Source organism: Bos grunniens, chromosome 18 (assembly GCF_055505025.1).
Source record: "Bos grunniens cultivar Pamir isolate PY7600 chromosome 18, Bosgru_T2T1.0, whole genome shotgun sequence".
Lineage (NCBI taxonomy): Eukaryota > Metazoa > Chordata > Mammalia > Artiodactyla > Bovidae > Bos > Bos grunniens.
In genome coordinates this window covers 61395542-61418274 of record NC_141182.1, presented here as the reverse complement: position 1 = coordinate 61418274, position 22733 = coordinate 61395542, and the positions used below count along the sequence as shown (strand labels likewise).

Sequence of the window (22733 nt, the reverse complement as noted above, 5' to 3'; positions counted from 1 at the left end):
GCGACTTAGCAGCAGCAGCAGCACACTGCCTCAGTAAAGCTTGGAGAAAAGAAAAATATAATCATTTCTCATTTTATGGTGAAATAATCCACTTTATCTATATTATTTCTCTTTTTCTCAGAGTCTACTTGGATAGTAATACAGCTACGCTGACTTCCTTGTGTGACTATTTGCACGTTTACTTCCAGTTTGTTTGTGTCCTAATGTTTAAAGTGTAAATCTTGACAAAATACTTAGTTACCTGTGTTTCCTTCCTAAATGGCAGTCTCTGTGTTCCTGCTGGAAAGAGGCACAAGAAGTTGTTTCTCACATGTCTGCTTAATATTTTATTTCTTCCTCTGGTTACTGGCTACCCTGTGGTAATTTTGTTGTGAAAATTCATTTTGCTGCACACTTAGGAAGCATGCACTTTTAAGTATGTCTATTATGCTTTTAAAAGTTTGCTTTAAAAGTATACAACATCCACTGGCAATAAATAGAGAGCTATAAATGCATCCCATGTTCACACTCCACAGAGGCTCAAAGTGCCCCTTAAACCAGAAGATACCTCCAGGGTTTGGAGGGATTCCACACAGCATCAATTTCCTTGAGTTAGGCAGATTCAGCACTGGGGATGTTTTAATCCAGAGTCTGGGGGGTGGAGGCTGGTGGCTGTTCATGTTTGTTCCTTGCCAGGCTGTGTTGGATCTCATATCCGAAGTATATGACAGATCCTAGTAGGAAAATGAGACAATGAATAGGAAAAGTAAGCGCTCTCTTCACCAACAAATGCCCAGTAGGCTTCCTGTTATGGCATCTGACAGTTTTGGGGAGGGCTTCTAGGAAGAGGATTGGATTCGGTCACTCAAGAAGACTCTTCACCCTAAAAAGCCTCTTACCAATCGCCATCCAGATGCCAAATAAGATCCAGGTCCCAGAAGTTATCTGCATCATAAAGTAAATGTTCACAAAGATGCTCACCAGTGGGAGGACAGGCAGAGCAGGAACCTGTGGGCAGAGTCAGTTCATTCCTGAACACAGCCCAGACGTCTGAAAGGGAGACCTGCCCCATGGTGTGGGAAGACTCCAGGCTTATTCAGGCTGTGTGTTCAGTGCCTGCCCAGACTGGGTCTGTAAAGCAGCGAGTGTGGATCCAGAAAGGGTTCATTGGTTTTAGCAACTCTCTTTATTTCCAGGTCCAACAAAGAAGTTTAAAGCTCAATCACCCAGGCTTCATTCACTCAAGGTGGACACTTTGGACACAAAACGTCACCTACCCTGAATGTAAGAGGACTGGGGTCCTGGGGCTGCCTCCAGATGATGACTGTCACCCCAGTGATGAGCAGCAGCAGCAGCACAGCCACTGTTGTGAGCACGGGGTCTCCAGAGAACACACATGTGGGCCACTGGGCCAAAATCAGGCTCAGGATGCTCAGCAGGAGAACTGCAAGGGTCAAGGAGGAGGAGAACAGGCTGGACCCAGAAGACAAAGATGTCAGGACCTTGGGTCACACCCCTCCCCAGGCTGCCCACCTCAGGAAGGGCCATTGTATCTCCAAGACCCCTTCTCAACTGCCAAAGACACAGAATCCCAACCTATCTTGTCAATTTCAGAATATGACCAAAGAGAAATCCCACTGCTCACCAAGCAGAGAGGCACATCCATAGACAATCTGCCCAGATATCTGGGTGGGGGTGGTGCTGGTAGGGAACCACAGACTCTTTAGAATCATTAAGGGTCCTGCTTCAGGTACAGGTTCTGAAAGACTTGCTTCATGACCAGAAATCTCATTTTCCTCCTCTGTTTCCTCCCTCTTGCTTAAAATCTGGTCTGGTTGGTACCTGAAGGAGAGATATCAGGGCAGTATTCACAGCAGGCCCTACCCTAACATCAGACAGTATAATCTACCTCTTTCTTGCCTTAAGCCTAGTGAGACATATAGAAGGCAGCAAGAAGGCAGAAGAGGATCACCTTCCCATCAACCCCAAGAGTCCAAAGCTCTCAGCCAAGGTTAGTGGGTCTCACCTGAGGACAAGTATGGAAACAGCCACAAGAGTGTAAGCAGGCAGGATCCCGGCTGACATGAGTTTCACCAGATCGAGGATCCTGAGGAGTGATGCCGTGAGCCCTAAAATGAGGGTTAGGGGAGGGAGTGAAAATTCCCTTGAAACATTCATGTTAAAGAAATTGGTCAAAGAATGATCCATTGATGGATGAATGGATAAAGAAGCTGTGGAATATACATATACAGTGGAATACTATTCAGTCATAAAAAGGAACACATTTGAGTCAGTTCTAATGAGGAGGATGAACCTAGAGCCTATTATTCAGAGTGAAGTAAGTTATAAAGAGAAGAACAAACATCACATATTAATGCATATATATGGACTCGAGAAAGATGGTACTGATGAACCTATTCACAGGGCAGCCATGGAGATGCAGACATGGAAAACAGACTGACGGACAAGGGCAGGAGAGAAGGAGAGGGTGAAATGAATGGAGGGTAGCATGGAAGCATATACACTAATGTATGCAAATTTGACAGCCAATGGAAATTTTCTGTATGACTCAGGGAGCTCAAAACGGGGCTCTGTAATAACCTAGAGGGGTGAGAGGTGGGAGGGAGACTCAGGAGGGAAGGTTCATAGATATACTTATGGCTGGTTCATGTTGATGTATGACAGATATCAAAATCAATTTTGTAAAGCAATCATCAATCATTAAAAATAAATACATAGAATTATTTTTTTTTAAAAGTAAAGAAAAGGTTTCCTTTATTCACCTGTAAGAGTTCCAGAAGCCAAGATGGCCATGATGGGGGTGCCAGTATGGGTGTAGATCTGGGCAAGAGCTCGGAAAAGGAGCCCGTCAGCTGCCATTGTGCAGGTCAACTGAAACATGAAGAACATGGCACATAGGAAGCTGGAAGAGAAGATAGAAAATGTGAGAGGGTGTGCAGAAGCAGGAGAGACCAGGGCGCCCTTGGTTCCCAGTCTACATGGCTCCTGTCTACATGGTATCCTTCATTTTGTCTCTCAATCCCAGGGGCTGGGGTACCTGAGCATCTGACAGTAGATGGGGAGAAAACCAGGACGCTCACCTGTATAAAACAGTACACAGTAAGACAACAGCCATGACATATCCAGCCGGGTCCCATCCGACCTGGAGAAAAGCCTGCGGCAAGGGGCTGTAGGGGTATATCAGGTAGTAGGGCACCATGAGGGTGAGCGCCGTGGAGACCCCAGAGTACGCCAGGCAGCCGATGAAGATGGAGACCACCAAGCTCAAGGAGATGGAACGCTGAGGATTTGGGGCTTCCTTCCCTGCAGGACAGGAGCAAGTACTGGGTCAGGAAAGACACTGGAATGAAAGCAGAAAATCCCCTTTCCTCTCGCAAGTCCGAAAGCAGGCTTTTGTTGTTTAGTTACTCAGTCATGTACGATTCTTTGCAGCCTCATGGACTGCAGCGTGCCAGGCTTCCCTGTCCTTCACTAGCTCCCTGAGTTTCCTCAAACTCATGTCCATTGAGTCAGTGAAGTCATCCAACCATCTCATCCTCTGTGGTCCCCTTCTCCTATGTCCTCAATCTTTCCCAGTATCAGGGTCTTACCTTTTACCAACCCCTATGCCCAGGGGCAGCCCAACCAGTGCCCACACCCCTGATGGGACACACAGTGACCATGTTACCATCAGTGACAATGCCATGAACACCAAAATAGAAGGTGAAAAGTATAGCTGCTCCTTGGACAATCCCTTCAAGCCAAAGGGCACAAACCCTCCAGAACCCAGAGGGCCCAACCTATGGTAAAAGAAGGAAAGAGGAAGAACGTGCATGAGGTGTGTTCAGCCATCTCTACTGGGCTCCTCCCTTCATATCACAAGTCCTGGGCTCCAGGACCCCCATCACCTGGATCCACCAGCCCAGATATCTTTAGTCCCCACCGTGTTCCCAGCTCTGCACCAACACCACCCATGTATTACCCAGAGGACCCTCCTGACCTAAAGGTGCTGCTGGATCCAGATGTGTTTGATCTGTAGTCCTGTTCTGTGAGCTGCCAGTTGTGCAGGTCTCCCTTAATGAAGCCAGAGAGGATCATGAAGATTGGAATAAAAAGGTTCAAGCCTGTGGACACTTTGATAATCAGGGTTGTCACACGAGCTCCCAGAACCAGTAGTCCTGTGGGAAAGATGGAATATGAGACATCCAAGGTAATTAAACCCATAGACACAGAAAGCAGGCCAGTGGTTGCCAGGGCTTGAGGGTGGTGGGGGTGTGGTGGATGGGTGGATAATGACCGTTTGGTGGGTACAGGGTTTCCTTTTGGGGAGATGAACATGTTTGGAACTAGATGGAGATGATGGTCATCACACTGTGAAGGGACTAAGTCCCTCTGGACTCTACACTTTAAGGGTCTTCCCTGGTGACTCAGCAGTAAAAAGCCTGCCCGAAATACAGAAGAAGAAGATGCATGTTCAATTCCTGGATCAGGAAGATCCCCTGGAGGAGGGCATGACAACCCACTCCAGTATTCTTGCCTGGAGAAGCCCATGGACAGAGGAACCTGATGGGCTACAGTCCATGGGGTCACCAGGAGTCGCACATAACTGAAATGACTGAGCACCCATGCAGACACAAGCACTTTAAGATGGCTAATTTCTTACTGTACCAGTCACCTCACAACACACGTCTGTCAAATCATCACTCTGTACACCTTAAACATAGACAATGTTGTAGGTCAATTATATCTCAATAAAACTGAAAGACAATAAATCAGTTTTATGCTATGAGAATAGCCTCTCAATTAAAAAAAAAAATCTGGTCTCAACACAGAGGAAGAACTTTGTCATTCTAAATAAATGATTCTGAGCTGGGGTGATTTTGTCACTCAAGAGATGTTTGACAATGTCTGGAGACATTCTGATGATCACAATTTAGCACCAGTATCTAGGGAGTAAGGCTGGGGATGCAACTCAACATTCAACTATGATTTATAAAACAAAAACAAAACCCTACAGTGTGAAGTTCAGGACAGCCCTCAAGACCAAAAGATGAAGCATCACCAAGTGTCAAGGGTGCCAGGGTGGGAAAGCAATGGTCTGTGTGCCTTGCCGCCCTTACTCATAACTCTGATCCTTCTTTCCAGTCCTAATTTTACCTTCTGCCACCCCACAACTTTCCAACACCAGTTCCCCCTCAAAACCCCACTCTTCCCATCCTATGTCTGACCCCTTCTCACCAGTCATCAGCAGCACCAGGCCCAGGGCAATGAAGTCTGGGTATGAGGCCAGGAAAGAGGGCATGTGTGGAGAGAAAGTTCTCTCTAACGCCTTAGAGATGTGGTTCCCAATGAGGCTGTCAAAGGCGTAACTCCAAGCCCTGGTCACACAGGAAGCAGCTGCAGTGGCAGAAGGGAGATTAATGGACAATAATTAAACCCCTACAATGCACCCTGGGATGTACTTAGGGCGGAAACAGACAAAATACTCATCCTCAAATAGTTTCTTTTCATGGGATTGGGGAGAGAAGAATAGATGATGCAAAAATAGGTCAACTATTTAATGTTAGGAAAAGATCAAAGTTATGCAAGAAAAGAACACTTTTCTTGGAAGTGGGACCAGGAGGGCTGAGAGATGAGGACTGACATTTTAAATCAAGTGGTAAAGGAAAATCCCATGAAGGCAACAGCTGAGCAGAGACTTCCATACGGTGAGGGGAGGAGACTGTGGGAACTGCCTCCCTCTCACCCACCCCCGACAGTGCCCTTTCCTCTGGGTTCTCGGCCCATGTTTAAAGAAAGCAGGCTAGCTCAGTACAGTGAAGCTGTGGGGCTTTCTGGAGCTTCCTTCTACAAGCTGCATAACAAAGTGTTTATGAACGAGTGAAGATCCCAGTTACCCTCCTAGTTTCCTGATCTTAAGCCCCACATCATCCCCCTTCCCATCATCTCACCAGCCACTAAATACAGTAAGATGTTCCAGCCAATGATGAAGGCGCATGGTTTTCCCATGGCGATGACACTGTAAAGATACACAGAACCGGAGCGTGGTACATAGGACCAAAATTCGGCATAGCAGAGTGCAGACAACACAGAAGACAGGGCAACCACCAAAAAGCAGATGACGATCGCTGGTCCAGCGACGAGCAGGGTTATGACACCAATCAGGACGTACATGCCAGCCCCCAGAGTTCTGCACACACCCACGATCACCAGGTCGAGGATGCTCGGAGGAGCTCTGCGACTCTCAGACTCCTCCCGGGGCTCCAGTGGCCACTTGCGGACCAGCCCCTGACGAAACTGGCGAACATACTGACGCAGCATCCTAGACGGAGTTGAAGAGGTTAAGATCTGCTGAGAAAAACAACATACAAAGCCGTCAAGAATGTCCATCCTTCCTTGGCCCTGGGAGTCCAGTTCCACGGAGCAATGGAGTGATGAGGGGTAGGTGGTATAAGGACAGAATGGGCAAATTCTCATCTCTGTGCTTTGGTTTTCCAAACATAAATCAGGCGTTTAATATGTTTCAAAGTTACTGGAAGGGTTGCTTGAATAGAACTGAGGGGGAGTGGTTTTATCTCCCCTAAATGTGTTCTTTTGACGTGTGGGCTGTATTAAGCTAAAGATGATTAAGACCCAGCAGACTCAGGAGAAGCTCCTTGCCTCTCCCTTAACTGCTCAAAATAATGTAGATTGTACTGCCTATGCCAGGAAGAGAGCTATCACCGGAGAGAACTTCTAATTTCAGGAAAACATACCTGCCTGGAGGAGCAAACATTTGTTCATCAGGCACTTGCTCTTCCCATCCTCCTGTGGGTTGTCTTCCTCCTCCTTGAAGCCCCAGATCCCTACCCGCTTCTCCTTAGCCCAGGGGAGTGTATAAGCCTTAAATGCCTGAGTCTCAAGAGTTTTTTGAGGGGCTCCTGTAAATGTATTAATCTGTCTTATGTCAACTTAGTTATTTACACCAGCCAAGAAACCTAGAGAGAAAAGTTTTCCACCCCTACAGAAGCAAAAGCCTCTAACACAGTGCCAGGTACACAGTAGATGCTTAATTGGTATAAGTTTAATGGACAGAGTGGGTTCCTCTGGTGGCTCAGATGGTCAAGAATCTGCCTGTAATGCAGGAGACCTGGGCTCAACCCCTGGGTCGGGAAGATCCCCTGGAGGAGGGAATGGAAACCCACTCCAGTATTCTTACCTGGAGAATCCCATTGACAGAAGAGCCTGGAGAGGTACTGTCCATGGGGTCACAAAGAGTTGGACACGAGTGAGTGATTAACACACATGCACACACAGAGAATTGGACAGGGGAGACTGGAGGGCTACAGTCCATGGGGTTGCAGAGTCGGACATGACTGAAGTGACTTAGCATGCTCAATGTACACTGGCACAAATGGATAAGAATGCTTGTTTCTGAATTGAAATCAACCAGATCAGCTGGTTCAAATCCAGCTCTGCTCTGTATTAGCTTGTGTGACTTTGCACAAGCTTTGCACCACTCATTATCCTCTTTTCTTCTACAGAACTGGGGAAAATGTGTTATTATTATTATAATTTTCCCCTCCCTTCCTTTATAAGTGTGCCATGACTCTCTGAGTAATCCGAGATCTCAGACTCCATACATTGCTTTGTCAAGGATGCTGAAACCTGGCAGATTTATACCTCACTGCCTGCAGTGTGAAAAGAAATTAGAACTCTGAGTCTGGGCAGAAGGAGACGGAATTTGTAGGAGGTGTAGCCCAGCTCAGTTAAAGCATCAAACCACACTGGCCTCCTGTCTTGCTGAACCTGCTCACAGCACCAGTTGTCTCACTGTATCTCACTGTGCACACTCTTTGCTGAACCCAGAGTAAGCAAGGCAGGAGCAGGAAAGCTGGAAGAAGACTCAAGGAGCCAGTGGAACTGCAGACGTGTTTATTCTCTCCTGGCTGATGCAGCAGCCATAACATCATGTAACGTAGCCCTAATGTGGACATAACACAGCCATAACACAACCCCACCTCCAGGGCTTTCCAGGGGGAGCTTATCTATATACTTACAGAACAAAAGCCACTGGTGGCCAATCGAGTACCTTGTGATAGGCATGTGCAGTGCTATAAGTAATCTCTGCTGTTACCTAATCATTATTTACAAAACATGGGGCAAGGGTGAGAGGGTTTGGGGTGAGAGAGACTGACTCTGCCATCTTGGCTAATTTGCTCTTTCCCTACAACTCCCAAGTGCCTAGAGGGAAGGGGGGACTAACCTTCATTCTGAATCAGAAATGACAGGACTCTGTTTTGCTGCTCCTTTGGGGCTTGAAATGTCTCCTCACTACACTGCTCTGTAGGACTAGGCTGACCCAGTGACCACCAGTTATTGTGAGGGGGGGGTCTCTGCCTAAGGGTATTCAAAAGTCCAATGTAACACTTTGGTTGAGAGCAAGTATTCAAAAATCCAGGGAACTAGGATTAGAATCTTGGCTTCCCCACCACCACTGTACCTCTGCACAAGTCGTTTACTTCTCTGGACCTCTGTTTTCTTCTTTGTCAAATGCCACCGGTGAACCCTTGGGAAATGTTAGCAGGAATGCAAAATGGTGCAGTTGCTATAGATAAAGTACGATAGTTCCTCAAAACACTAACGATGGATTTACCATGTGATTCAGTAATTCCATATCTGGGTGTACATGCGCAAAAAAATGGAAAATAGAGTCTCAAAAAGATATTTGCACACTCATGTTTACAGCAGCATTATTCACAGTAGATAAAAGTTGGAAGCAACCCAAATGTTCATCCATGAAGGAATGGATAAACACAATTGTGGTCTATGTATACAGTGGAATATTATTCAGTCTTTAAAAGGCAGGAATTTCTGACTCATGCAACAACATGGAGGACCCTTGAGGACATTATGCTAAGCGACATAAGCCATTCACCAATATACAAATAATGTGTGATTTCATTTCTGTGAAATCAAAGGAGGAGTTAAAGCCATGGAGACAAATGCAGAATAGTGGTTGGCCAGGGCCTGGAGTGAAGGCAAATTAGGAAGTTATTGTTAAATGAAGGCACTGTTTTAAAATGTTTTAGAGAGTGGCTACATAAAAATGTAGATATACTTAACATTATTCAACTCCATACGTATTAAGTTGGCCAAATTTACACTATATGTATTTTACCATCATTTAAAAAATTGCTGCCCATGATAAATAACAACCAGCTTCACACAGTTACTGGGTGCAGCAAACCCCAAAATGACTGAATATGTCACCATGCCTTCATCTCCACATTTACCAAAATCTGTGGATGTTCAAGTCCCTTACAGTTGCCCCAAAGTCAACAGAACAAAAACCCATAGATTCAAAGGGCCAGCAGTATGCAGGAGACTGAAATCAGTGGTCCACATCATAAGCCCTATACAAGGGTTGTGGTTGTGTAGTGTGCCTAGTCGCTCATTCATATCCAACTCTTTGCGTAATTAATCTCTAATATTATTTGAACATGAGTAAAAATTGTCTTAGAGCCTCAGAGCACTGATCCATCCCCCCTACATTTCCTTACACACATACACACATGCATGCACACACACACAGTGCAGACACTTTCATCTAGGAAATGGGTCTCTCTACCCTCAGGCTGGAGCCAGGCTGACCCCCTGCACCCTGGGATTGCAGAGGTCTCTTTGGGAGGACATGAACTCAGCGCCCAGTCTCCTACAGAAGAGGGTAACCTGAGACTTACTGGATCCTCGGAGCAGAGCCTGGAGCACTGGGTCAGTCAGGGAGGCTGAGGTTAAGCCGTGCGGGGCTGGAGCTGAGACATCTCCAAGAACTGAAGTGGGGAGTCCTGAGCACAGAAGACGTCCTCATCCCTGGGTTGTTGGGGTGGAGATGGGGCTGGGTGGGCGGGGAGCATCTGCAGTGTTGCTATCAGCCCTGACTCCTCTGTGGTTACCCTCAGGGGGAGGTTCTGAGAGGTTTGTGTGTGTGTGGGTGTGGTAAAATACCCATAACATAAAATTGATCATTATAGCCATCTTTAGGTTTCCAGTTCAGCTGTGTTAAATACCTTCAAATTTTGTGCATGCAGACTCCAGGACTTTTTTCATCTGGCAAAACTTCAACTCTGTACCCATCAACAATTCCCCCTTCTTCTTTCCCAGTTCCTGACATTCACCATTCTACTTTCTTTTTCTGAGTCTGACCACCCTAGGTACCTCGTTTAGGTGGAATGATGTAACACGTGTCCTTTCCTATCAGGTTTATATCACTTAGTAGAATATCCACTAGGTTATTCTCTGTCATAGCATGTGTTAGAATTCCCTTTCTTTTTAACACTGAAGAATATTCTCTTGTGGGTATATACCACATTTGGCTTATCCATTTCTTGGTCAATGGGCATTTGGCTTGCTTTCATGTTTTCGTTATTGTGAATAATGCTGCAACAGGAGTTTACAAATGTCTCTCCCAGGGTATGCTCTCAATTCTTTCAGGTATATTCCCAGAGGTAGAATTGCTGGATCACAAAGTTCTAAGATTTTTATCTGCTTGTGATGGAGAAGATGAAAACATATTGAGGAATGGGGAAGTCATTCTGGCTTATCCATGGCTTAGCCTGAACTGTGTGTGAACTAAGACAGCCTGTCTGACCCTCACAGCTCATCTGCTTTAACTATTGAGGTTAAGAACGTCTGTTTTGAAGATAAGAATGAGCAACTCCCTTCTCATGGCGTCCATGTTAACACTCCCTGTGAGATAAGGTTCCCTTCCTGGATACCAGGGAACTGCTGTCTCACTGTCTCTGTACCAAGTCTCTCTCTTTTGAAACCTTGAAGAAATGCACCCCATCATGAGTTCTTTGTTTGGATGAGGTGTAAGATGATGCTGGACACTACCCTTCAGCAGAGCAGTTTCTCAGAGCTATAGGGACATTGTCTCCCTTGCTATAGTCCTCAATTTGGCTCAAAGAAAACTCTTTCCTATTTTTATTACAGATTGTTTATTGCTTATGTCTGTGGACATAAATTCATTTGATCATCAAGGATCCCGAGAAGTAGGGGCTGTTAACTCGGGGACCACACTAAACCCTCCTCCTTCCCATTCCTCTTACACTACTCAACCTCTCACATTCTGCACATGACCTGAGAGACTCCAGTGTGGGGGAACTCCCAGGTCCAACTGTGTGCCAACCAGAAGATGGGGGCTTAAAATCTCTGCTGTTAATTCAAGCAACAAAAGCATTTAATGAGCATCACACCTGCATCCAGCCTTGCACAAAGGGATGGAAGAGGATAAAGGAGAAGGTGTCCTCCTCGTCCACTTCTTCAAGGAGTTCTGTTTGCTGGGAGAGCTGAGCGCCATGGCAGGGAAAGGAAATAATCTAAGAGGTCATGAGATTTTCTCTTGAGGAAGGAAAATGCCAGAGCAGGAAGTGGAGTGTTAAGGGGACAGAGGTACTGGTGAAGGGTTGACTAGATTCTGATCTGCATCAAGGGACTCTCATGCTAAAACACTGGGCATGTGTGTGTGTGTTCAGTCATGTCTGAGTCTTTGTGACTCCATGGACTGTAGCCCACCAGGCTCCTCTGTCCATGGGACTTTTCAGGTAAGAACACTGGAGTGGGTTGCCATTTTTCACTCCAGGGTATCTTCCCAACCCAGGGATCAAGTCCATATCTCTTGCATCTCCTGAATCGGCAGGTGACTTCTTAGCCACTTGAGCCACCTGCAAAGCCAAAACACTGGGCACAGACCATCAAAACAGAATTAAATGTAGTGATTGACTCCTAGAAGAACGTTTTTTTTTAATTGAGTTATAGTTGACTTGCTGCTAAGTTGCATCAGTCGTGTCTGACTCTGTGCAACCCCATAGACTGCAGCCCACAAGGCTCCCCCATCCCTGGGATTCTCCAGGCAAGAACACTGGAGTGGGTTGCCACTTCCTTCTCCAATGCATGAAAGTGAAAAGTGAAAGTGAAGTCAGTCAGTCATGTCTGACTCTTAGCGACCACATGGACTGCAGCCTACCAGGCTCCTCCATCCATGGGATTTTCCAGGTAAGAGTACTGTAGTGGGATGCAATTGCCTTCTCCTCCAACCTCTCTATGAACTACTAAATTCTACCCAACCAGACCCAACTGAATGAATGACAGAAGGAGAAAAGGCTATCAATGCTTTAACATCTGCGGTAGCCCAGGCTCCAGCAGTAGGCCATCCTAACTATAAATTGCCATGTTTAAACATTGTGCATTAAGATAGAATATTTGCCCTGGGTGTATTAACTCAGAAACATGGTGACCAGCATTGACTCATTGGCTATTCTAGCCCAGCAGTTAGATTTGTAACCAATCGCTGGTTCAGCCGCTCATCACTCAACAGACAATAAAGCAAGGAACAAGCTTCCGCAGAGAAGAATGATGCTTTATTCAGAAAAGCCAGCTATCTCAGGAGAAGGTGGACTTGTGTCCATACCAGTTCTTCTCAGCCATGACAATCTTTAAAGTGAAAGTCGCTCAGTCGTGTCCGACTCTTTGCGACCCCATGGACTATAGAATCCATGGAATTCTCCAGGCCAGAATACTGGAGTGGGTAGCCCTTCCCTTCTCCAGGGGATCTTCCCAACCCAGGGATCAAAGCCAGGTCTCCCACATTGCAGGTGGATTCTTTACCAGCTGAACCAGAAGGGAATCTTTAAAAGGAAGATGATAATGCCTCAGTTAATCCTTTAGGCAGGAGGTCAGATTATCTGTCATTTATCTGTTGCTGCTGACTTCTCCTTGTCTTCCCTGGGACACTATCTTACTCAGGAGATCCACCTGCAACTGGAGGTTCTCTTGCCCTTGTGGTCCACCTGCAAATTTACTAAGGGGAACCTAGGGGTAGAGAGTCAGTCATTCTTTAACTACTTAATTCTTCATTCTTACTCCTTATAATCCAGGAATCAGCAGGTTAGGTGAGGCATTGTGCATAATTAGAAAAGCAGAAAGTTAAATGTTGCCTAATGATCTCATCCTTATGATTAAGGTCTAAGGAAAATAGGGATGAGCAAATAGAAACGGGCAAAGGAGTGGCTTACAGTAGGTATATTGGGGCTTTTTAGACAGGATTCTAAGCACACTGACTAGACTGCAGTGTAGTATAAGCATAACTTTTATGTGCACTGGGAAACCGAAAAAAAAAATGTGACTTTCTTTTATGTCAACTCTGTAGAACCAAATCAGTAATATCTCCAAGGCTTCCCTGGTAGCTCAGATGGTAAAGAATCCACTTGCAATGCAGGAGACCAGGTTTGATCCCTGGGTCAAGAAGATCCCCTGGAGGAGGGCATGGCAACCCACTCAAGTATTCTTGCCTGCAGAATCCCATGACCAGAGGAGCCTGGCGGGCTACAGTCCATGGGGCCACAAAGAGTTGGACACAACTGAGAGACTAACACTTTCACATAACTGTATGAACTCATCACTTTGGGTCATATCATTTAATTGTTACAGAAAGTGCATCATTTTGCTTCCCGGAGAATTACCCACATTCTGGTTTGGCTGATTTTGGGGGTGGGAGGGAGGGGGGCCCTCACTGTGAGGCATGTGGGTTCCCCAACCAGGGATTCAACCTGTGCTCCCTTGCAACGAGGAAGTCCCTGGGTGACTAAGTTTTCAGCTTAAATGTGAATCTATCCCTAATGTCTGCTCTGAGCTCCTAGGTGATCTAGGGTGCAGGCGTGCAATGCTTAGTCACTCAGTTGTGTCCAACTCTTTGCAACCCCATGGCCTGTAGCCCACCAGGCTCCTCTGTCCATGGGATTCTCCAGGCAAGAATACTGGAGTGGGTTGCCAAGCCCTCCTCCAGGGGATCTTCCTGATACAGGAATCAAAACTGGGTCTCCTGCATTGCAGGCAGATTCTTTACCATTGGGCCACCTGGAAAGCAATTGATGTAGAGACTTGATTAATTCTGAGTCAACTTTTCATCAGGACTATTGTATGGGCAGTGTTCTGGGTTGCCTATCACAGTATGTTGGGTATCACATGATATCTGGCTTTCCCGCATCAGTAAGGGATCAACAACAATCAGGTGATGTCAACTTTTCCATCAAAGTTTCACCTGACAGTCTCATTCTCCATTCATTGCTTCCTAAGTCAGTAATTTCAATAGAACTTGCAAGGTAGTGACTTTCCTAATCCTATTCATTCTCCTCCATCTTTGTTTAAATTCATCTAATAACTTGTACTTGGTTTCTTGACCTCCATATCTCCATATCTCCTTTACTCCACTTCAGTTGTTCCCACAAACAATCCTCTGCCCCATTATTACCAACTTCTTGCATGTCTGTAATCTCAGTTTCAAACATTCTGTTCTGCAGCAGCAACTTTCTGTCCTGTCTTTCGAGGTTTTAGTTCAACCTTACTGGAACCATTTATCAACCAACAATTACATATGACCCCTTCCCCCCACTTCTAACAATGCAGGAAGTTTTCTTTTCCTATTAAGAGGTTTTCTTCATGAGCACTACTGTGTGACTCGAGGACTCTGGGATAGAAAAGTAAAGAAAACCAACCATTTACTCTATGTTACACTTTGTCTCAACAAAGCTTGGAGAAAATATCAAAATGATCACTTCTCTTTATCATTATGAAATGATCAACTTTATTTTTTTTCCATGGTAAACATTTTATTTTTCTACCTTAGTTGCTTATGGGGGTAAAAATAAAACGCCATTAGGGAGAAGCACAGATGAACTATTTATGGAGATGAGGAAAATTCACAATGGCTTGAACGTCTGTGAGCTAAGTATACTAGCATAAGTTCACTAAAGCAAAGCAATTCACAGCAGAACAAAACAAGCAGGAAAAAAAAAAGCCATACAGATTTTGAAAAATAGCATCTATGAAAAAGTCTGTGGGAAAATAAAAGGAAATTAACCAATGACGACATCAAGCATCTTTAATGAGGTGAACCAAACTGCACACATTGGGCCTAAAGGATGTGTGTGCATGCTTGTTGCTAAGTCGTGTCTGACTCTTTGCGACCCCATGGGGCCCGCCAGGCTCCTCTGTCCATGGGATTCTCCAGGCAAGAATACAGGAGTGGGTTGCCATTGCCTTCTCCAAGAAATGATCAACTTTATCTATTGCTATTCTTTTGATCAAAATCTAATTTGTCTGATAGCAATATAGCTACCCTAGTTTCTATTGTTAATATTTGCACAAAATATCTGTTCCCTTTCTTTTACTTCTAGCCTATTCATGGGCTAATATTTATGTGTAACTCTTTTAAAAAATCTTATTTGTTTCTTTATTTGGCTGTGCTGGGTCTCAGTTGTGGCCTGTGGAATCTTAGTTCCCTAATCAGGGCTCAAACCCATGCCCCCTGCATTGGGAGCCCAGAGTCTTGACCACTGGACCATTAGGGAAGCCCGTAAAGTATAACTCTTGACATAATACATAGTTACCCGAGTTTCTTTCCCATGGGGCAATCTCTAGTTCTTATTGGAAATAAGTACAACAAGGTGCTTCTTATGTGCAGGCTCATATTTTATTTCTTCCTCTATTTGTTAGTTACATCATAGTACTTTCTTTGTAAAGATTCATCTTACTACACACTTATGAAGCATGCAATTTTCTGTATGCATATTAAACTTTAAAACATTTACTTAAAAATTATACAATAGCAAAGTCATTGTGTCCATTGGCAATAAATAGTAAATATTTATACTAAATACTTTCCACCTTCACAGTCCATAGAGGCTCAAATCGCGCCTTGAATCAGCAGATACCTCCAGTGTATGGAGGGGTCCACACAGCATCTATTTCCTTTGGCTAAGATACTTCATCACTAGGGGTGTTTTAGTCCAGAGTCTGGGAGGTGGAGGCTGGTGTCTATGGCTCATTGTTCTCCTACAAGCTGTGTTGGATCCCATATCCAAAGTATATGGCAAATCCTAGTAGAGAGATGAGACAATAAGAAGAAAAACAGAGGCTCTCCTCACTTATGAATACCCAGTAAGCCTCCTATTATGGCGTATGGCACAGTTTAGGGAAGAAGTACTTAGAAGAGGATTGGGTTCAGTCACCCAAGAAGCCTCTTCACCCTAGACAGTCACTCACCAATGGCATTCCAGACACCAAATAGGGTCCAGGTCCAAGTACTCATCTGCATCATCAGATAAACGTTCAGAAAGATGCTCACCAGTGGGAGGACAGGCAGAGCAGGGACCTGCAGGCAGAGTCAGTTCATCCCTGAACACAGCCCGGACACCTGAAAGGGAGACCTTTCCCCATGTGGGCAAGACAAGTTCAGTCCAATTCAGGCTTTGTGTTCCATGCCTATTGAGCCTGGTTTGTAAGCACTGAGTGTGGATCAGGGAAGAGTCCATTGGTTTCAGCAACTCCCCTTTTTTCTTGGTCCAGCAAAGGATGTTTAGACCTCAAAGCACACAGACTTCATTCACTCAAGGTGGATACTTTGGCCACATAAGGTCACCTTATCCTGAACGTAAGAGGACTTGGGCTCTGGGGCTGCCTCCAGATGATGACCGTGATCCCAGTGATGAGCAGCAGCAGCACAGCCACTGTTGTGAGCACGGGGTCTCCAGAGAACACATGTCTGGGCCACTGAGCCAGGATCAGGCCCAGGATGGTCAGCAGAAGAACTGCAAGGGTCAAGGAGAAGGAGAACAGGCTGGACCCAGAAGACAAAGATGTCAGGACCTCAGGTCACACCCCTCCCTGAAACCACCAACATCAGGAAGGGCCATCATATCTCCAAGACTACTCAATTGACAAAATACACACTCTCACTCCATCCAGTCAATTTCAGAATACAAATAAAGGGAAACCCCACTGCTCACCAAGCAGGAAGGCACATCCAGAGACAATCTGGACAGATTTCTGGGTGAGGGTGATGCTGGTAGGGAACCACAGGCTCCTTAGAATGTTTGAGGTTCCTGCTTCAGGTTCAGATTCCAAAGGACTTCCTTCAAGTACACACTCCATCTCAGTTTCTTCTTCCGTTTTCTTATTCTTACTTAAATTCTGATCTGGCTGGTACCTGAATTAGAGGTTTAAAGACAATATTAACAGCAGCCACTATTCACACAACATCAGATTGTCTATTCCACTTCTTTCTTCTCTTGAACAATCAGAAGGCAGCATGAAGACACAGACCAGGATGACCTCCCCATCATCCCCATGACCCCAAGCCCCCCGATCAAGGTGTAATGGGGTCTCACCTGAGAGCAAGGACTGAGAAGGACACCATGGAGTAAGCGAGCAGGGACGCAACTGCCATGAGGTTTGCAATGTCGCTGAACTCAAAAAGTAATGCCATGATCCCTAGAATGGGGGAGCAAAAATGCCAGGGGTGGGATTAAGAAACCACTGGAACTGCACTTAAGGGAAATGGACCAAGGAAGGAGTGAGTTTTGTTTATTCACCTGCAAGGTTTCCAGAAGACATGATGGCCATGATGGGGATTTTTGTGTGACCATAGACCCGGACAAGTGCCCGGAAAAGGAGCCCATCCTCTGCCATTGCACGAATTAACCGAGACATGGGGAACATGTCACCTAGGAGGCTGGGAGAGAAAGTGGAGACACGTGTGAGGACGTGGAGAAGCAGGGGAGACCAGGGCATGCGCTCCCTAGTCTGGAGCAAGATGTCTTACCCTCTCATCTCTCAGTCCCACGGGCTGGGGTGCATGAGCATCTGACAGTAGACGGGGAGAAACCTGTGACACTGACCTGGAGATAAGAGCACAGAGGACGCCAACAGCCACGACATATCTGGCAGGGCCCCAGCCAACGTGGAGAAAAGCCTCAGGCAAGGGGTTATAGTGATGAATCTGGTGGTAGGGCACCGTGAGGGTGAGTGCCGCTGAGACAGCAAAATATGCCAAAAAGCACATGAGGAGTGAGAAGAGGGAGATGGAGCGCTGAGGCTTTAGGTCTCCTCTCTCTGCAAAAGGGGTAGAAGCAGCAGGTCACAAAAACACCATGGGGTAAAAGCACAGAACTGCCTAAAGCAGGCTAACCTTCTCCCAGCCTCTGTGCCCAAGGGCAGCTCAATCTCTGTCCAAACCCTGATGGGACACATGGTTACCACCTTACCTCTAGTGGTAATGTCAGCAAAACCGACAAATGCATAGAAACACATAGCTGCTCCTCGGACGACCCCCTCAAAGTCAAAAGGCACAAACCCTCCAGCACCTGGAGGGCCCAAGCTGTGGTGGGAGAAGGAGCAAGAAAGAATTTGGGTGAGGTGGGTTCAGCCATCACTTCTGGACTCTTCCCTCAATACCACAAACTCTGGAAACCCGCCATCTGGATCCACCAGCCTGGGTCTCTTTAGTCCCCACAAAATTCTCAGCTCTGACTCCCCTACACACACACAGACATTAATATGACCAAGGGTACCCTCCTAACCTATACAAGAATACAGCTGTGGCCAGTGTGTAGCCCTGATTCGTGAGCTTCCAGTTGTGCGGGTCTCCCTTAATGAAGCCAGAGACGATGGTGAAGCTGAGAACCAAAATGTTGATGCCCGTGAACACTCTGTAAACCCAGGCTGACTCAGGAACTCCCAGAGCGAGTAGTACTGTAGGAGAGATGAAATATGAAACGTGCACAGTAACGAAGTCCACAGAGACAGAGAGCAGCCTCGGCGGCTGGGGGTTGTGGGGGTGGGGTGGATGGACCGTGACTGCTCAGTGGATACAGGGTGTCTTTTGGGGGGAGATGAACATGTTTGAAACTAAAAGCAGATGATGGCTGGACAACATTGTGAATGTATTAGCGCCCCTGAATTGTACCCATAAGATAGTTAATTTCTTTTCTTATAATTTAAAAAAATTTTCATTTTATTTATATTTGGCTGTGCTGAGTCTTTGCTGCGGCATAACAGAATCTTTAGGTGTGGCGTGTGAACTCTTAGTGGCATCAGTGGGATCGTAGTTCCCTGACCAGGGGTGGAACCTTGGTCCCCTGCACTGGGAGGAGGAGTCTTGGCCACTGGACCACCAGGCAGGTCCTAATAGTTCATTTCTTATTGTGGTGATCATCTCACATAGGCAGGCCTATCAGGTCACCACTGTGGGATTTCCCTGGTGGCCCAGTGGTTGGGAGTCTGCTGGCCAATGCAGGGGACAAGGGTTCCATCCCTGGTCCAGGGACATTCCACATGCCAAAGAAAACTAAGCCCATGTGCTGTAACTACTGACCCAGAGCTCTAGAGCCCATGCTCTGCAACATTAGAAGCCCCGCAAAAAGAAGCCTGAGTATCACAGCAAATAGTAACCCATACGCTCTGTAGCTAGAGAAAACCTGTGAGCAGCTACAAAGATCTAGTACAGCCAAAAACAAAGTCACATTGCACACCTCAAACTTGCTGTGCTGTATGTCAGTTATATCTCAGTAAAGCTGGGGGAAATAGCAAAACAATAAATTTATGCTTTGTGAATTTCCTCTGAAATTAAAAAAAAAAAATCTTTGGTCTCAGTACCAAGACTAAAATATGTCAGTCTAAGTAAATGATTTTCACCTGGGATTAAATTTTATTCCCCAAACATTTGGCATGGTCTGGAGACATTCCAATTGTCAGAATTTGGGGAGTGGGTTTCACTGCTATCTAGTAAGCAAAGGTGGGGGACGCTATTCAGCATCCAACAATGATTTTTTAAAACATCCTGAAATCACAGAACAGCCCGCCCTACCAAGGAATGAACTGGCTCAAATTGTCAAGAGGGCCAAGAGTGGGAAACGATCCTCCAGATCTTGCTTTCCCGTCTCTCATAACACAGACAGTCCTTCCAGTCCTAGTCCCCACCCCCAAGTTTTTCCCAACCTCAGCTCCTCTCCATGCCCTATTCAGTACATCTTTTTAAAAAAAATATTTTATTTAATTAGTAATTGGCTGAGTTGGGTCTTATCTGTGGGATCTTTAGTTGTGACCCAAACAGCAAAGTTTGAGAATCAGTGGATAAGGAATCCACCTGCAATGCAGGAAACACAGGAGACATGGGTTCACTTCCTGGGTCAGGAAGATCCCCTGGAGAAGGATATGGCAACCCACTCCAGCGTTCCTGACTGGAGAATCCCACGGACAAAGGAGCCTATTGGGCTATAGCCCAAAAGGTCGGACATGACTGAGCAACTACACACACACACACACACACACACACACATTCTCCAGTTGTACTGTGCAGGTTAAGGACTTGGGCCTAGTTGTTCTGTGGCACATGGGATCCTAGTTCCCTGACCAGGGATCAAACCTGTGTCCCCACATTGCAAGGTGGATTCTTAACCACTGGACCACCAGGGGAGTCCCCTCATCCCGTCTTATATCTGACCCCTGACTCACCCGCAAGCAGCAGCACCAGGCCCAGTGCCAAAAAGTCCGCATATATGGCCAGCAAGTAGGGCACATGCAGAGGGAAAGTTCCCTCCAATGCCTGAGAGATGAGGTCCCCAATGAGGCTGTCAAAGGCGTACCTCCAGACGCTGGCTGTACACGCAGTGGCTGCAGCAGCAGAAGAATGAACATTCACAGACAAAATTGAACACCTAGTATGTGCCATGGGACGTATTTTGAAGGAAAAAATAGACAAAACATAATATCAAAGATTTTTTTCATGGGGTATCGAGAGCAGACTGGGATGATTCACAAAATAGGTTCACTATTTAATATATTAGGAGGAGATCAGTGTTTCACAAAGGAAGAAAACAGGGAAGTTGGACCAGGAGGGCCAAAAAGGGAGGGATGAAATTTTAAATCAAGTGGCAACCCCCCAAAAACAAATCACTCAAAGGCAACAGCTGAGCAAAGACTCCAATATAATGAGGTGATGAGCCTGTGGGACACGCCTCCCTCCCACCCATGCCGTTTCCTTTCCTCCTCTTTCTTAGTCCAATTATTTAAGGAAAGCAGGGGAGAGCTGAATAGAATGAAGTTGTGGGGTTTTCCAGCCACTGTTACCCACTTCCCCTAACAAGTCAGGTAACAAAGAGCCCATGAATAAGACCGCAATCGCATCTCCCAGTTTCCTGACCTTAGCCCCCACACCTTTCCCCCACACCTGTCCCCTGGTCCCATCACCTCACCAATTAAAAATAACAGTATGATGTTCCAGCCAACGATGAAGGCCCAGAGCTGCCCCATCGTGACATAGCTGCAGACATACGCAGAAGAGGACCGTGGTACCCGGGCGTCAAACTCCACATAGCAGAGCCTCGACAGCAGAGAAGACAGGCCGGCCACCAAGAAGCAGATGACAATCGCTGGTCCAGCTACGTACTTGGCCACTGCACCAACCGTGATGTACAGGCCACCTCCCAGGTATCTGCCCACACCCAAGAACACCAGTTCTGTGGCACTCAGATGAATCTTGAGACCATCAGACTCCTTTATGGTGTCTGCCCCTCGCCTGTGGGCCAGCTTCTGATCAAACCAGCGAACATACTGACACAGCGTCTTAGACATAGTTGAGGAGGCTACAATCTGCTGAGAAAACAAGACGCAGTCATCCGGATTGCTTATCCGTCCTAGACCCTAGGAGTTAAAGTTCATGAAGTACTGGAGTGATGAGGGGCAGCTGGTTAAAGGACACATCCTTTAACCATGGGCAAGTTCTCCATCTCTGAGCTTTGAATTCTTCAAACATAAAGAAGCCTCTTAATGTGTTTCAAAATTGCTAGAAAGATCGTTTAAAGAGAAGTGACGGGGAGCAGAATGCTGCTGCTGCTAAGTCACTTCAGTCGTGTCCGACTCTGCGACCCCATAGAAGGCAGCCCACCAGGCTCCCCCATCACTGGGATTCTCCAGGCAAGGACACTGGAGTGGGTTGCCATTTCCTTCTCCAATGCATGAAAGTGAAAGGTGAAAATGAAGTCGCTCAGTCGTGTCCGATTCTTAGCGACCCCATGGACTGCAGCCTACCAGGCTCCTCCATCCATGGGATTTTCCAGGCAAGAGTACTGGAGTGGGGTGCCATTGCCTTCTCCAGGGGAGCAGAATACATCTTCTCAAATGTGCCCCTTTGACTGGTTGACTGTTTTGAGCCGAAGGCAGTGAAGACCCAGCAGACTCAGGAGAAGCTCCTTGTGTCTCCCTTAACTGCTCAAAATAAGGTAATCAGCTGGTGAAGAGTCCGCCTGCAATGTAAGAGACCTGGGTTTGATCCCTGGGTTGGGAAGATCCCCTGGAGAAGGGAAAGGCTACCAACTCCAGTATTCCGGCCTGGAGAATTCCATGGACTGTATAGTCCATGGGGTCGCAAAGAGTCGGACACGACTTAGCGACTTTCACAAGGGACCTACAGCAGGAAGAGAGCTATCACCAAAGACAACTTTTTATTTCTAAAAGGATTATCTGCCTGGAGTGGCAAACATTTGTATACCAAACACTTGGGCTTTTTTGTTGTTGTCATTCAGTCACTCAGTCATGTCCGACTCTTTGTTACCCCATGAACTGCAGCACACCAGGCTCTTCTGTCTTTCACGATCTCGCGGAGTTTGCTCAAATTCACATTCACTGAGTCAAAGCTGCCATCCAACCATCTCATCCTCTGTCATCCCCTTGTCCTCCTGCCCTTAATCTTTCCCAACATCAGAGTCTTTTCCAATGAGTCAGTTCTTTGCATCAGGAGGCCAAAGTATTGGAGCTTCAGCTTCAGCATCAGTCCTTCTGATGAATATTCAGGGTGAATTTCTTTTAGGATTAACTGGTTTGATCTCCCTGCCATCCAAGGGACTCACAAGGGTCTTCCAAGCATTTTCTCCTCCCAT

The 22733-nt window shown here is 46.3% G+C and overlaps 2 protein-coding genes across 2 annotated transcripts; both read right to left on the bottom strand.

Annotated features, from left to right (window-relative positions):
* Positions 1-591: 591 nt before the first annotated feature.
* LOC147354551 (cationic amino acid transporter 3-like) lies at positions 592-6312 on the bottom strand. Its single transcript, XM_086355145.1, is given in 12 exon segments — positions 592-713; positions 879-987; positions 1257-1423; positions 1625-1821; positions 2006-2108; positions 2763-2902; positions 3081-3303; positions 3668-3739; positions 3742-3779; positions 3980-4157; positions 5218-5376; positions 5931-6312. Coding segments are annotated over 12 exon segments (1878 nt in total). The 5' UTR covers positions 6301-6312.
* A 9540-nt stretch (positions 6313-15852) lies between these two features.
* Positions 15853-22733, bottom strand: LOC147354550 (cationic amino acid transporter 3-like). Its single transcript, XM_086349418.1, is given in 12 exon segments — positions 15853-15896; positions 16063-16171; positions 16429-16607; positions 16806-17005; positions 17187-17289; positions 17391-17530; positions 17697-17908; positions 18058-18175; positions 18378-18549; positions 20311-20469; positions 21051-21447; positions 22704-22733. Coding segments are annotated over 12 exon segments (1863 nt in total).